Source organism: Balaenoptera acutorostrata, chromosome 15 (assembly GCF_949987535.1).
Source record: "Balaenoptera acutorostrata chromosome 15, mBalAcu1.1, whole genome shotgun sequence".
NCBI lineage: Eukaryota > Metazoa > Chordata > Mammalia > Artiodactyla > Balaenopteridae > Balaenoptera > Balaenoptera acutorostrata.
This window is the reverse complement of record NC_080078.1, coordinates 83,866,319-83,880,188: the sequence shown is the minus strand read 5'-3', so window position 1 is coordinate 83,880,188 and position 13,870 is coordinate 83,866,319. Positions and strand designations below refer to the sequence as shown.

Here is a 13,870-nt window from a genome sequence, read left to right as displayed (position 1 = left end):
TCATTCAGTAGAAACCATACTTCGAAATTTGAATTTTGCCCATTCCTGGGCTAGTGAAACCCTCTCGTGATGCTGGGCAGTGGCAATGAGGGTCAGTGACCGATACACTCACAACCATTCCGGACCCAACCATTCTGGTTTCCACCTGCAGTAGAGTAGTCAACAAATTACATGAGATATTCAACCCTTTACTATAAAATAAGCTTTGTGTTAGATGATTTTGCCCAGCTGTAGGCTAATTTAAGTGTTCTGAGCAGGTTTAAGGTGGGCGAGGCTAAGCTATAACATTTGATAGGTTAAGTGAATTAAATACATTTTTTTAAAAAATTGAGGTATAGGGAATTCCCTGGTAGTCTAGTGGTTAGGACTTAGTGCTTTCACTGCCAGGGCCCAGGAACTAAGATTCCACAAGCTGCACAGTATAGTCAAAAAAAAAAAAAGAAAAAAGAAAATTGAGGTATAGTTGATGTACAATAAATATGCTTTTGACCTAAAGCTATTTTTAACTTATGATGAGTTTATTGGTATTTAACCCCATCACCAGTCAAGGAGGACCTGTACCCGAAGTCCTCGGAAGTCACAGCAACCTGTACAGGAATCCACAACAGCTGGTAACCAACACTTACCCCGGGAAATAGGCAGTGGGCTCCCGCATCCCCGCCACTGCTGGGCCTTAGAAGGAGTTTCTCTGTCTCTCACCCATCCATGACCTTACCTTGTTTTGTTTTTTAACATCCAAATACAGGAACTTCAGGTCTCAGACCTCACCCTGACACTAGACCCCCAAAGAGAAAAGAATGATGGTTGTTATGAAATCATTTCAAATGAGAAACAGACTAACCGTCCCTTTCCTAACTCACAACTTAAAACTGTGTGCACTTGGGAGATAAGACAACCATCAAGTGCTATTGAAAACACCCTCTGACCTTCCAGAGAACCTCTAAGTGTCTGTGAGGCAGGCGAGCACCTCCAAGGTGCCAGGTACCAGGATGGGCAGGTATCCAGTTTACAGACGCAGAGTCCTGCTGAGTCCCTCTCATAAATAAACGTTAGACCGCACGTGCCTTCAGACAATGGTTTTCCTTCGGTGCAATCAGGCAAAAAAAAGGGAGCATCTTCATTTCTTCTCCCAGAGGGCAAAGACTCAGCAGCATCTTGTGTCTTCATAAAAAGCAAGCCCAACCTGTCAAAGAGGCAGCCAGCAACAACGGCACAGGGTGAAGGGAGAAGGGAGAAAGGAATATAATTCCTACCAACACAAGACTTGAAACAAAAACGCTGGCCCCTGGGAAAAACAAGAGTCCATTGATCTGATGGTCCTGGGAGGCGGAAGTGCTCAGAGGGCAGGAAACCCTTCTCTCACCGATGGGAAAGCCAAGACAGCCGGTGTTTCGGTAGCGACCTCATGAGGGTGCTTGGTTGTCCTCCGTGGTACCAGCTCAGAGTGTTGGGAAGTAAAACCTGTTATCATGCACTGGACCCAGGAACCCGGTAGCTGTCCTCCGGTGTCCAGTGGGAGCGAGGAAAAAGGAGAGCTGAGCGCTGAGCCAGGCATAAGCCCTGCTTATGACTCACTCCAATCCTGGGTTGACTTTGGGTTGATTCCAGAACATTGTCTGCACTGCAATTCAGCACAACTCCTCAAAGCCAGACTCTAGTCCCAAAGCAAGTGAAGACGCCGATAAGAAAATAGTCCTTTTTCCTTCGGCCCTTTGCCCCCATAACTTCCTCTTAGCACCTAACGTCTCACGTCTTGACTGAGAAATAACTGCCAATACGAGACCTTTTTGCTGCTCTAAAAGCAAAGCAGTTGTGATCCTGACATATCAGCCAGATAAATCCAACTTAATGGGAATGTTCAGCGGCCAAGAACAGGCTGCCAAGAGCAAAGTATTAGGCTGGCAGAGTTTAAATTACTTAACAACATCCAATGCCAACATTAAATCAGGAATTGCTGACCATTTGGTAGAGAGTTATGAATTAAGGATTATGAGACTGGAGTTGAAGCAATAGCCTTATCCAACGTTGAAGCGCAGCCACTCGTGCCAAACTATAAACATATCACCTCCTGGAGGAGGTGCCAGGCCACTTCAACTTGAAATCAAGGACTGTCGGTGTGCATCCAAGATCCGTGCAAACATCCAGCAAGCACACAAGCCCTGCCGGTCTCTTCTGCTCCGCAAGTACAGAGACCCAACCTCTGATCTGCCCAGCAGACAAAATGATTAGGATCCCTTGGATAGATGTGCATAATCACGTTCCCAAAGATGGAGAGTTTCGATTGATTGAAAACACTCAGAGCACCTACCACACCGCCACTGCTTGCATTCGACTGAATGCCAAGTCCTCCCAAGGAGGATCTGCCCAAGGATTTACCAACAATCATCTCATTTCCATGCTCAAAATTTTGAGGTGGCAACTTCACCATAAGTACAGTGTTTCTCAACCGAGCAGCCTTACACAAGAGACATGATTCCCAAACTGCGGATTCCTCTCTTGTTGTCAATCAACCGTCCCTCACACATCTCCCAACAGCCCTTGTGTTGGGGAAGATGGTACCATACACAGTCGAGAACCGCTAATGAGTGCGGGACGTGGCGCAATAGAGCAGTCTTCCAAGAGAGACAAAACGAAACTCCGGATTCCCCTTGGCACAGAGATCTCCTGCTCCGTCTTATTAACTAAGCCGCAGTCAAACCAGAAATTAGCTCTGCCATTCTTCCACTCCTCTTAGAAGATTAAAAAAAAGCACATCAAGTTACAACCAGACTTTCACAGCTTCTATTGAGAATACTTTCTTTTTATTATACAGGTTTCATATACATAACAATTATTTAGGGAACATTTACAGGCAAGGAGTTCAATTCCAAAACTCCGTTTTCACCCACACACACTGTACTTCACACTCATCTTCGGGGTCAGCCCAACAGGAATAAGACAAAGTTATTGCTTTGTGAACAGACAGCTTCAATTAAAGTAGAGTCTTCCAGAGTCGAGAACAGCGCTCAGGATCCTCTTAACTCTTAATACCCTGTGTACATATGAATAAAGCCTAAAGATGTGTCTTAGATTACCCCGTCACCTTTAAAAGCTAATATTAAAGTTGAATCCCATTTCTCAAAAAGTCATAAGAAGTGCACCCGTATTTACAGACCCCATTAAATTATGCATAAATAAAATCTGTACACGCAACGCAGCTTCTCAAAATACAGAATCTCCTCTGGGACTTGGGATGAGAGACAGCAAAAAAAAAATGCTTCATGCCCACCCATTTTCAAGTTTTCTCGAAACACCAAGATGTGAAATAAATACGCAAAATAAAGCTTCCGTACCTTAAAGGAACATGTCTTTTCAAAGTCTCCTCCTATTTGAAGAGTTAACTTTCAAAGTTTTGTTTTGTTTTTTTCTTAAAAAGAAAAACATAAAATCATCAGCAGGCTTTGCTTCTACAAGTTTCGTAAAACCCGAAGGGTCCCTGTGAACAAGGGATTTAAAGTGTGTCAAATATCACCTATTAACCAGTTCTTAAGCGGATAGAATCCTTGCCTCCTGCGGTATGTAGGATGAGACTGAAGAGGGTACATAAATACTTTTACTTTAACACTGAACGTTACTGTGGATCTGAATCACATCAATTTGACATTTCAACAGCTATGTGTGTGGGGGTTTTTGTTAGCCCAGGGAATTTATTCAAAAGCTTCCAAAACTTGTAGCACCACTTTCAGAGAAAGGAAGAATGGGGTTCCAAAAAATAAAATATCAGCTTAACGGGTAAAGAACCAGCACTTGTCACCTCCTGATAGCTCATCCAGAGTTTAGGAGACACTTCAGCACTCCTTAAATACTAAGGAATCCAGGAGGGCACGTGAAGATCTGGAAATTGATGGAGGCCCTTTTCATGGGAAGGTGGATAACAAACTCTGTCCCCCAGGCAAGCGGGGTTCCCAGTTTGTCCTGGTCGAAACCGGTTTTGGAGTCCTTTTCCTTCCAGACTCTTCGGCCCTTTGTTCGCCCCCGTTTTACTTCCTGTGCTTCTCCATCTTTTCCAGGGCTTTGCTGGAATCGGCTGGACTCTGGTCTCCGGGATTCATGTAGGATTTGTCTATGACCATCAGGGCTTCTTTTATGTAGTTCTGCACGGCAGACACAGCAGCACAGATGGCCTGGCTGCCAAACCCGTGGGTAATCAGGCTGAAATGAGACAAGCAGTTCTGGATGCTGGTCTCCAGGACCGGGGTGGGCCGGTTGTTCCCATTGGGAGTTCGGTCTTGATTGAGAAGGTCGGTGAATTCTTTACACACTTGCCTGTGAAAGACAGTCAACACACACCACTGAGTTCAATCTAGGCCGTGACAGGTAAAGAGCACAAACTACTGTGGGGATGACACCTAGAGGCAAAGAGAATTTGGGGCTGGCCAAGGAAGTAGATTTTAAACTAATAGCAATAGCCAGCTGCTGCACTTAGCACCTATTCTGTGCTGGGCCCTGAACTAAACTCTTTTTATTTATTTTTGGCTGCACTGGGTCTTCGTTGCTGTGCGGGCTTTCTTCTAGTTGCAGCGAGCGGGGGCTACTCTTCGTTGTGGTGCACGGGCTTCTCACTGCGGTGGCTTCTCTTGTTGCGGAGCACGGGCTCTCGGCGAGTGGGCTTCGGTAGTTGCGGCACGTGGGCTTCAGTAGTTGTGGCTTGCGGGCTCTAGAGCGCAGGCTCAGTAGCTGTGGCGCACGGGCTTAGTTGCTCCGCGGCATGAGGGCTTGAACCCGTGTCCCATGCATTGGCAGGCAGATTCTTAACCACTGCGTCCCCAGGGAAGCCCTGAACTAAACTCTTTTGAGTACTATCTTATTTAATCCTCACTGCAATTAGAAAAGATAAAAGGATTAATGCCAGAATCAACTGGCCAAGGTCACCAGGACTGGTTAGAGGTGGAGTCAGAATTCCAGCCCAGGAGAGTAAGGGCTAGCTTTATTTGATGCAGACTGGTTCCTTAAACCAATTCTGTCAAGAACCCTGAATTCATTTCCCTGAAACTCACTCTTTCGATACAGGCTGGTTCACCGTGCTCTCTTTTGCCCTATTTCCCACTTGACTAGTTCTGCTTCATTTACCGTGATTTTAAAATCCATTTACTCTTGGTTTCTATGAGAAATCCCTCAGCTGCATTAAGTCATTTTGAGACATTTAATTTGCCCTCGTCTCCTACACGCCCAACCCGATCATTACATTTTAAAAAGCAAAAACATCTTGTTATCAGGAGGCAGAAGGCACATGATCTTGACTGGATGTGATAAAATAAATTGTTTTCAACACATTTTTGTAAGACATGCAAATAAGATAATGAAAGAGTAGCTTAACTAGTTTGAGCTGAATAAGTAAACAGCTGAAAGACACTCATTCTGAGCAATACACTCACTGTTCTAATTCTTCTAAATCCTACAAAATGTTACTCTCATTTGACTCTGTAAAAGATGCTCCTTGCCATTTCCTTTTGCTCAACACCCTAACTTACATAAGGGCCTTTCTTTCTTGAGCACCAGGGACTGTGCTGGCCCCTCAGCTGCAAGGTCAGAGCATTAGGGCATCAAATTCTCAAGCCTGGATACTTACTGTGCAGCCAGCAGCATATTCTTCCTAGTTGCCATCTCATTCCGTCCTCCGAGATGAGGTCTGGTTAAATACTCGGCCACGGATTTACTAGGAAATTCTGCTTCGCAGACATAGGCAAAGTCCCGAGCCAAATGAACAGCCTCACCTAGAATAATTGGCAATGGCAACAGACTTTAGGGCCGCTGTGGTCCCCACAGCAAACTGTCCCTTCCCTCTTCTTCCAGCACTATCGGTATTGGTCTAGCAGTCATTTTGCATTCTAAAATGAAATCATACAAGGGGACCACAATCCAGCCGGTAAGTAGAACTTCCGGGGTACTTTCAGTGGGTACTCTCCCCTAAGGTGAAATCATACAATGCGAGAAAGAAAAAAAAAAAAACAGCCTGAAAATTTTAACTGTATTTAAACGATGTTACCCAATCCTCTGCCCAACCTGAGCAGATGAAAAAACACACCCATGCTTCCTCCCGCTGATAAAACAGCACCCAGCATCCGTCGGTAGTGCATAAGTTGGAAAACTTAGGGGGGGTGAGCATGACTGACAAAGAAGCAAACTGTCACTTTTCTTTATGAAACTGGGACAAAAGTCGTTGACACGGAACTTTGTTTCTAAATGAGGGCGCCCCATTACTGGTGGAGGTAAGTCTCTAGAATGTTGCTTTAAGAAAGAGAAGCAGGAGTGTTTCCTACTGGAAATGTTAGGAGCCCTACCTACCCTCCTGTCTCAGGTATTGGGGGGCACAGAGGGAGAAAAACGAGGGGAGGGTGTCATTTCCCACCCGAGGCGCTGGGTTCTTTCTGGTTCCAAGATTTGGGGCTGCTAGAGCTTTACAAACCCAGATGGTGGACCCCACCCACCATCCCCACTTCCCTCCCCGAGTCACTAAATCAACATCTGAGAACCATTGTTCTGGCACACGCTTTCTCATTCAAGCACCCCTGCCTGGCTGGTAAGGAAACCTAGGGGAGCCGCATTTATGCTCCACGAATGCAGAATCCACCATTCTCCATGCAGGACAGCTGGTCCCCAACAGCATCGAACAGGCCAGGCAGCTCCTTTCTCCTTGCCCTGACCTCCAAAGACACTCGTAAAAAGGTAGAGCAGGGCCCTGCCAAGTCTCTTTTAGCATCGCAGTCGCGCCATTTAGACCAGGGAAAGAAAGTGTTCAAATGATTGCCTGGCTACCAGGAGACCACCCCTCATTGGCTCCCCCGGCCCCGAGCCGGGGCCCAGCGCCCTGCTGATTGGGCGAAGTGCTGGCGGCCGCTCCAGGCTTAAGGATAAGCCCCTCCGTGTTCATCAACTCGTTTTCCTGTGCGCAGTAACAACGAGCTTGTTTTGTTTTGAAAAATAATTATTTCACTTCTCCCTCGCCCACTTTGTAAAAGACCGTATTGCATTCTTGGCTACTTTCCAGGTTCGGGGTGCAGGCCCATTCAAGAAACTGAAGTGTCACATCCTAACTATCTTAGGACTGGGGAGAGGGGCTCATCTGTGGGCCCCATTACTTTTTTTTTTTTTTGATGGGGGAAATGAACAAAGGAACTGTGAATTGGCCTAGTCTCATTGTATACAAGGGCTTTTCTCTTCACTGACCACAATCCCAATATTCCACAGCTACAAAAACTAGAAACGGTCCTGCTGCCCACCAGTAACCAGCTTTTTTAAAAAAAGGTGTACCAAATGATCGATTGCCTCCTTCAAAAACTGGTTCATCTGATAATGTGATGTCTTAGGAAAACCAATTTCTTTTTAACAATGATTTTCTGGGAGACCCAGAACAGAATACTTCAGCAGACAGATCGTTAAACGTTAACTTATTTGATTAAATGACTGTGATTCATTGTAATGAACGCATGGCAAATCGCTTGCATCTCTCTTTTGTGACTAAGAGTTGTGTTTCACCTTTTCTTATACCTCTTTTTTTTGGGGGGGGGGGCGGGTGCCGCACCCCACGGCGTGTGGGATCTTAGCTCCCCGATCAGGGGTCGAACCCACGCCCCCTGCATTGGAAGGCGAAGTCTCAACCACTGGATCGCCAGGAAGTCCCTAACCTTTTCTTTAGAGAAATGTTCAAGACTCAACACAGCACTAACTAAAAACACTGCAAAACAAAAACACAACTCCACTGACCTTCTACTAAAGATGTTAGGAGGGTGACGTGAGCAGCTTTCCGTCTCCCAGCTGGAAGATTCAACCCAATCTTGTCCAACTTCTCCCGCAAGGACCGGCCACCATTTTTAGATTTGGCTCTGAACAAAATAATAATAATAATAAAATAAAAAATTCTTTTCTCAAGAAACCACTTTAAAATTCTAAACGTCTAACATGCTGCTAACAAAACAGACATCTGTCAAAAACAATCTACATTATATGGCTCATAATCAAGTGATACAGGGAATCCTTATTTAGTTAATCCCTGTAAAATTCAAAAACCTTTCTTAGCATCGCCAACATTATTTTTTTTTAATCACAGAACATTGCAAGTTGTACGGAGCAGATAAATTTTCACTTGTACAAACTGCAGCAGCCCCCAAAAAACAACTCCCTGGGGGAACCAGACCCATGGAGCTCTTCTACTCTGAATACAGATGCTACCACTTCATACAAGGAATCAAATTCTAACCAAATGAGAATTTGTTAGCGCTGTTTTAACACTTCCTTCTACATTTGGCACTTTCTAAAAGAGAAGATGTGTACTAAAACTCCCTGAGCCAATGAGAATTCAGTGTTAGGTATAAAAGTTCCATAAATGTTAAAACTATCTCCCTGGTCCTTTTATATTATTCATCCCCAACCATTCAACCGCCATGTCATGCCCAGAACGTGTCCCCATGTACCTTCTGAGGACACCTCCCAGTAATGAGGCATTTAAGCACTCAGGCGGGGACAGTCGCCTCTGGACTTCAGCAACTGTCACTTTGTATTTAGATGTAGAGCTGAGGAGGGACAATCTTCCAGGGACCGAGCAGAAGACCTCGCTGGGATTCATCACAGCCTCCACCAGCTCCTTCTGACAAGGGAGACTCAAGGGGTTCTTCGTCATTGAAATAGGACCTGTGAGTGAAGATCAGAAGTGGCATTCCCAAGCAAACCACTAACCAAAGCTGAAAGAGCTCTTTGAACAACTAACACTGCAATGTTGGACTATAAATTGCAAGCAGATTTTTTTAAATCCATATTCTTCAAAGATAATCGAATCTGAATTTCACAATTGAACACCTTGGGAAGTTAATTAGTCAAGATCCCAAGCGTGGAGGGTTTGCATTTCCTAACCACTGTTAAAATCTGTTTAATTAGAACATTTATTTTCAAAAGACTACTTCATAACTAAATAAATGAAGATTTCTTTTTCCCCCTCACTCAACGAATATCCAAAATCACAGGACATAATCATCTGGCAAAATCTTTCAGTGCAACTGATCACAGTAAATTTTAAAATACAAACACACCTGTTCCAAGTTTACTGGGAAATTCAGTTTATTTTCTGAGGTTTTCTTTCTTTTTTTTTTCCCCCAAAACCCATTTTTCCTCAGTTGATTTCAAACAGTTTAACCTCAAGTAACAGACCATAACTACATTTCACTTAGGATTACCCCATTTCCCAACAGAGCTAAACTGTTAATCCTGGCAGTACGTAACTTAATTTCATGAGCCACTCACTCGCCCAAGTAATCCAATTTTCCAAACCCCCTCCCACCTCATCCCTGCATAAACCCGACAGATCACCCAGCCTGATGCTTTTAGGGCTGTATGTTTTGTAGGCCAAACTGTGTCCCACCTTCTTCTTGCAGGTCAGCATTAAGGCTCCTTACTCCTGTGTGTATTTGAAATCAGAAATAAAATCACATCAACCCATTCAACAATTAAAATTGTCACAGAACCGATCACTCCACTAAGGTATGTGGTGACCTGTTTTCCAAATTTAATCACAGCCTTAACTCACTCTGAGATTCTTTCTGGAGCACTGTAAAAACACTCTCGAATTCCAGAAGTAACACCCGCCAAGGGAAAACTACGAAGTAACAAATCCGGAGATTGAGAGGCAGCTCCTGAGAGCATCCTTTTCCACTCAGATCTTAAAGAAATGCCCGGTCTCCTCACTCCTAAAACCTACCTGCCTCGAGCCCCTGTCACTCCCTTCCACCACAAATGTCCCAAGCCGGATACCAAAAGCCCTCCCTTACCAATAAGTTAATAACTTCCCAGTACCGCTAAGAACCAGTACAGGGTGCGTGACGCCAGAGGAAGAAAAGAACTCGCGCTCACTCCGTACCTTTGCGAATAACCGTCTGATCATGCAGAAGTAGGTGCTGGTCGTCGACACTCTGGGGGAGAAATGACAAAGTTCCCTTTAAGTTCGGGGGGAGCCTGGGCGGGGTAGGAGAGAGGCAGTGGGGCGAACGGGTCCGGGCACGAGGGGCAGGGCCGAGGCGCTCACCTGCACCTCCTCCATCTGGTGCGCCATGTCGTGGAGCCCCAGGTTCTCGGCCAGGCCCGCGGCGTCCAGGGCGTGCGAGTGGGGCAGCAGCAGGTCCGAGCGGCGGTAGGCGTCCCTGCGGGCGCTCACGGCGCCGCCGTCCAGCCCGGAGAGGTGGGGCAAGAGGCCGGCCGGGCGCGCGTGGTGCGAGGGCAGCCCAGCCCCCTCCTGGCTCTGGCGGCCCGGCCAGGCCTGCTGCTGGCTGCCGGTGGGCGCCGGCTGGTGCAGGGGGTTGATGGCGGCGGCGTACGCTTCTCCCAGATGCGAGTAGGGGTCGGCTGCCTGCGAGTAAGCCAGCTGCTGGTAGGGAGGCGGAAAGTAGGGTGGTGGCTGGTATTCGGCGACTCCAGCATGGGAGAGGGGCGGCGCGGGGCTGTAGAGATGCTGCCCGGCGGAGGAGAGGTGAGGCAGGCGCGGGTTCCCATTGCTGCTCGCGTCGTGGCGATCCTGGGCCAGAGAAACGGAGACCCGGTTAGTACGAAACCCCGCTACTGCGCACGGCCCGCGGCCCCCGCGCTGAGCCTTGTGACCCCCGGGGACCCACCGCACCGGCCCGGACCGACCCCCGCGGGGCCTGCCCTCGGGCCAAAAGGCCCCGGGGAGCAACGTGCCCCGGGGGTTTCGTTGTCAACCGCGAGTCCGCAGAGGAAGGGGAAACTGGAGAAAGACCTGGAGGAACGTGCCCTCCGGGCCCCGCGGCGAAGGTCTGACGCCCGAGGTATTCTGCGGCTCCAAGTCCGAAGCCCAGGCCTTGGGCCGGGAGAAGCTGGGGTAGGGGTCCTGGGAGAAAACCTGCAGGCAGCGCAGAGCGCGGTCGCTCACAAGCCCGCACATGCTGGCGTCGTCGGCCGAAAGTGGGGAAGCGGTGGGCGCGGATAATGCGTGCCGCGCAGGAAGTGCGCCGTTTCCCCGCCCCAGGGACCCTCCCTTCCACGCCCTCAGGACAAAGACCTCCGGGCGAGAGACCCTCCCTAGCGGGGGCAGCTACCCAACGCCGCCCAAGGGACTCGGGGAGGAGCCCGCCGCAGCCAGGGGTGCGCTCCCTGCTAGCTGTGTCCCGACCAAATAACGCCGTCCTGCCCAGCCACCGTCAGTCTCCCCACAAATCGGGCGCAGAGAGAACGAAGGGCCCCGAAAATTGGGCAACCTTGCCTGCGCACGTTCCCTCGCCCCACGTCTGTCCGACTTAATTCTCAAAGGACGTGTCGCCATGTGTTCCCGGGGTCAAAGGGGTGGCGGGGGACCAGGAGACCTATGGCACCGTCGCCCCCTAGCTGAAGCGCCCGGGCCTGCAAACAGGGGCAGCCCCTCTAGGTCCCGCGGGCGCACGGCTCTCCCGCGTCCCCGCCGCCACCGCTCCCCTCTCCCGGGGCCCAGGCTCACGCCTCGCGCCGCCTGCGTCTTCTTCCTCTTCCCGCTCGCCGCCTCCCTCCCTCCCACTCTCCGAAACTCTAGCTCAACCTGTCCGACAGGCTGGAGCACTCCCGAGCGCTTACGGCCCCATCTGGCCTCAGCGCCCCCCCCCGCCCCCCCTTCTCTGGAAAGCCAAACTTCGGTTGTTTTCTTGTTTCCCCGAGGGGGTAGCGGGGCAGGTGACAAGCCCGCCTCGGAGGAGACTCCGCAAAGGTGTCGCCTGCAGGTCGCCTCGTCTGACCCCTTTGGACGGAGGTTTCGTGCGTAAAAGCCACCTCTGAAAGTTGCAGACCCAGCGCTCTTCCGAGAAAACGGGGAAAAGGGCTGTTTTGCTTCGCAGGAAACCGGCCGGTAAGCTTTGTGGTAAGCTATGCTCTTTCCAGGCCCCATTCCCGAGACTGGATATTTAGGTAAAGGCCCGATTCAGAAAGGGGACCCCGGAGAAACGCACTAGGGAGTGTCCGGAGAAGTGGACCCTGTCCCATCGAAGGGCGAGCGGTGGGTGCCTGTTCGCTGCTCCTGCGCCCTCGCCCCCGACCTCGGTCCAGTGGCCCGCGCCTCCGGGACTGTACTCGGGCGGGGCCAGGCTGCGCCCTTGTGCCCAGCTCACCTCGCAGTCCTCTTCATACTTGACATTATCGGTTATTTTCCACAACATGGCGTCCGGCGTCCCCCAAAACAGTCGCCAGTTAAATCCAGGTTCCCCCCACCCCCCGAGCGGTAAATCCAAAATTGGGGTCACGGTGGCCAGGCGTCTGCCGCTGCCCCCGCCGCGCGCGGGCCTAGCCGTCCCGGTCACTGGACGCGCATCGGCGGCTCCGCGATTGTAGATGCTGCCGCCGCGGGTGTAGAGGCCGCGGCCGGGGACCGGGAAAGCCGCGCCCGCAGTGTGTGTCCAGGCGATAGCCGGGGGATCCGGGCGCCTTAATGAGAAGGAAATTATCATAACTCCTCCCCGGGGGCCGGCGCGAAGGCCCCGGCGCCGGGCGGGGCGGCCCCCAGCCAGTCCCAGCCTAGCTCCGCCCCGCATCCTGGCCCAGCGCCGCGCGGAGACCCACGCTTCGGGGGGCTTAGGAGAGGAGTCGAGTGGGCCGCACCTCGCTGACAGCCGCAAACCTGAGGCCAGCGTCCCCCATCACGCCATCCATCAGTCACCCTCACCAAGCACACACCTGAGGTTGGCAGAGCTGGGGACCAGGATCCGAACCCAAGAGCCCCCCCTCTTTCACCGACAGGGCCTTCCCCCACCCTCCAAAAGACGTCTCAACAGCTGAGGTCCCCCTATCTCCTGAAACGTCCCAAACACCCGCTCCAAGGAGATTTAAGGTTTAAACTGGGATCAGGCCGCTGGAGTCCCAATCCCTCCGAGGGACGACGCCCTCCCCCGCACGGCGTGGGCACAGTGCGCTCAGGGTCCTCCGAGGGGGCGGGGGTGGGAAGGCCTTCTGGGGAGTTGGCCCCAAGCGCCACCGAGCGGGCGGGCCGCTCCACCGGCCCCGAAGTCTCGGACAACTGCGTTTCGCCGCCATCGCCCGAAGCTCCATCTCCAAGGCTGGGCTGCGGCCGGGAGGCGGGTGGGGGGCACCCGCTTGCCCTCGCCCGGCCCAGCCCTGCCCGGTGCCGGCTCAGCAGCTTCCTCCGACGGTTCAGGCACTCAGAAGCCTCAGCTCAACCGAGAAAAGAGGTGCGGGGCTGAATGCAACCCTAGCGTCACAGGCGGGGGCGAGGGAAGAGGTGGGGGGAGGGGGAGGGGCCGTGGAGGGACCCCCCCCCCCCGCTGGAGAGGTGAGCACCCGGGGTCCGCAGATACAGGCAGAAAACGAAACTTCCTTCCACATAAACGTTGCCTCTCCCCCCAGTATGCATTTGCCCCCCAACCTTGAAAGCAAAGCGCAATACTGAAACATTTTAAAGAAACGAAATCCATTGGCCCGATTATTGTAATTGACCTTTTTTTTTTTGCTGCAAGGGGAAAGTCGCTCATTCTCGGGAGCTGAATTTAAACATTCTCAGGGAATCAGAGAAGGAATCTTTCGATTTGATTCCGAATCTGATTTTGCAATAATCAATACCTATCAGTTTAGTGCCCCGGGCCTGGAGTGGACGCTGCTCCCAAACCACAGAATGAATGCACCCACCGCTTCCCTACTCCCGCTCGGGTTTGTTTGAACTTTAGCATTTCTTTAAACCGAGATGGGCCTAAAATAAAATAACCAAAATAAAAACAGGCGTCTTCCAAGCGAAAGGTTCTCCCTCGCCCTAGAGAGTAGACAGATTCCAGGTGATATTCCGACCAGTTGTGAGAACAAAACCTGGAGGCAAAACCACTGGGGGCTTTTCGGGCATGTCTGCGGGCTCTGCACTAGG

General features: G+C 50.5%; 1 protein-coding gene across 1 annotated transcript; it reads right to left on the bottom strand.

Moving 5' to 3' along the window:
• Nucleotides 1-2,844: 2,844 nt before the first annotated feature.
• TFAP2C (transcription factor AP-2 gamma) lies at nt 2,845-12,301 on the bottom strand. The gene is made up of 7 exons (XM_057529420.1): nt 12,114-12,301; nt 10,052-10,537; nt 9,887-9,938; nt 8,451-8,667; nt 7,744-7,862; nt 5,609-5,753; nt 2,845-4,305 (listed from the first exon to the last, which is right to left on the bottom strand). Exons 1-7 carry the CDS (start codon nt 12,159-12,161, stop codon nt 4,020-4,022), a joined length of 1,353 nt encoding a protein of 450 aa, XP_057385403.1. The 5' UTR covers nt 12,162-12,301; the 3' UTR covers nt 2,845-4,019.
• Between the last annotated feature and the right edge of the window lie 1,569 nt (nt 12,302-13,870).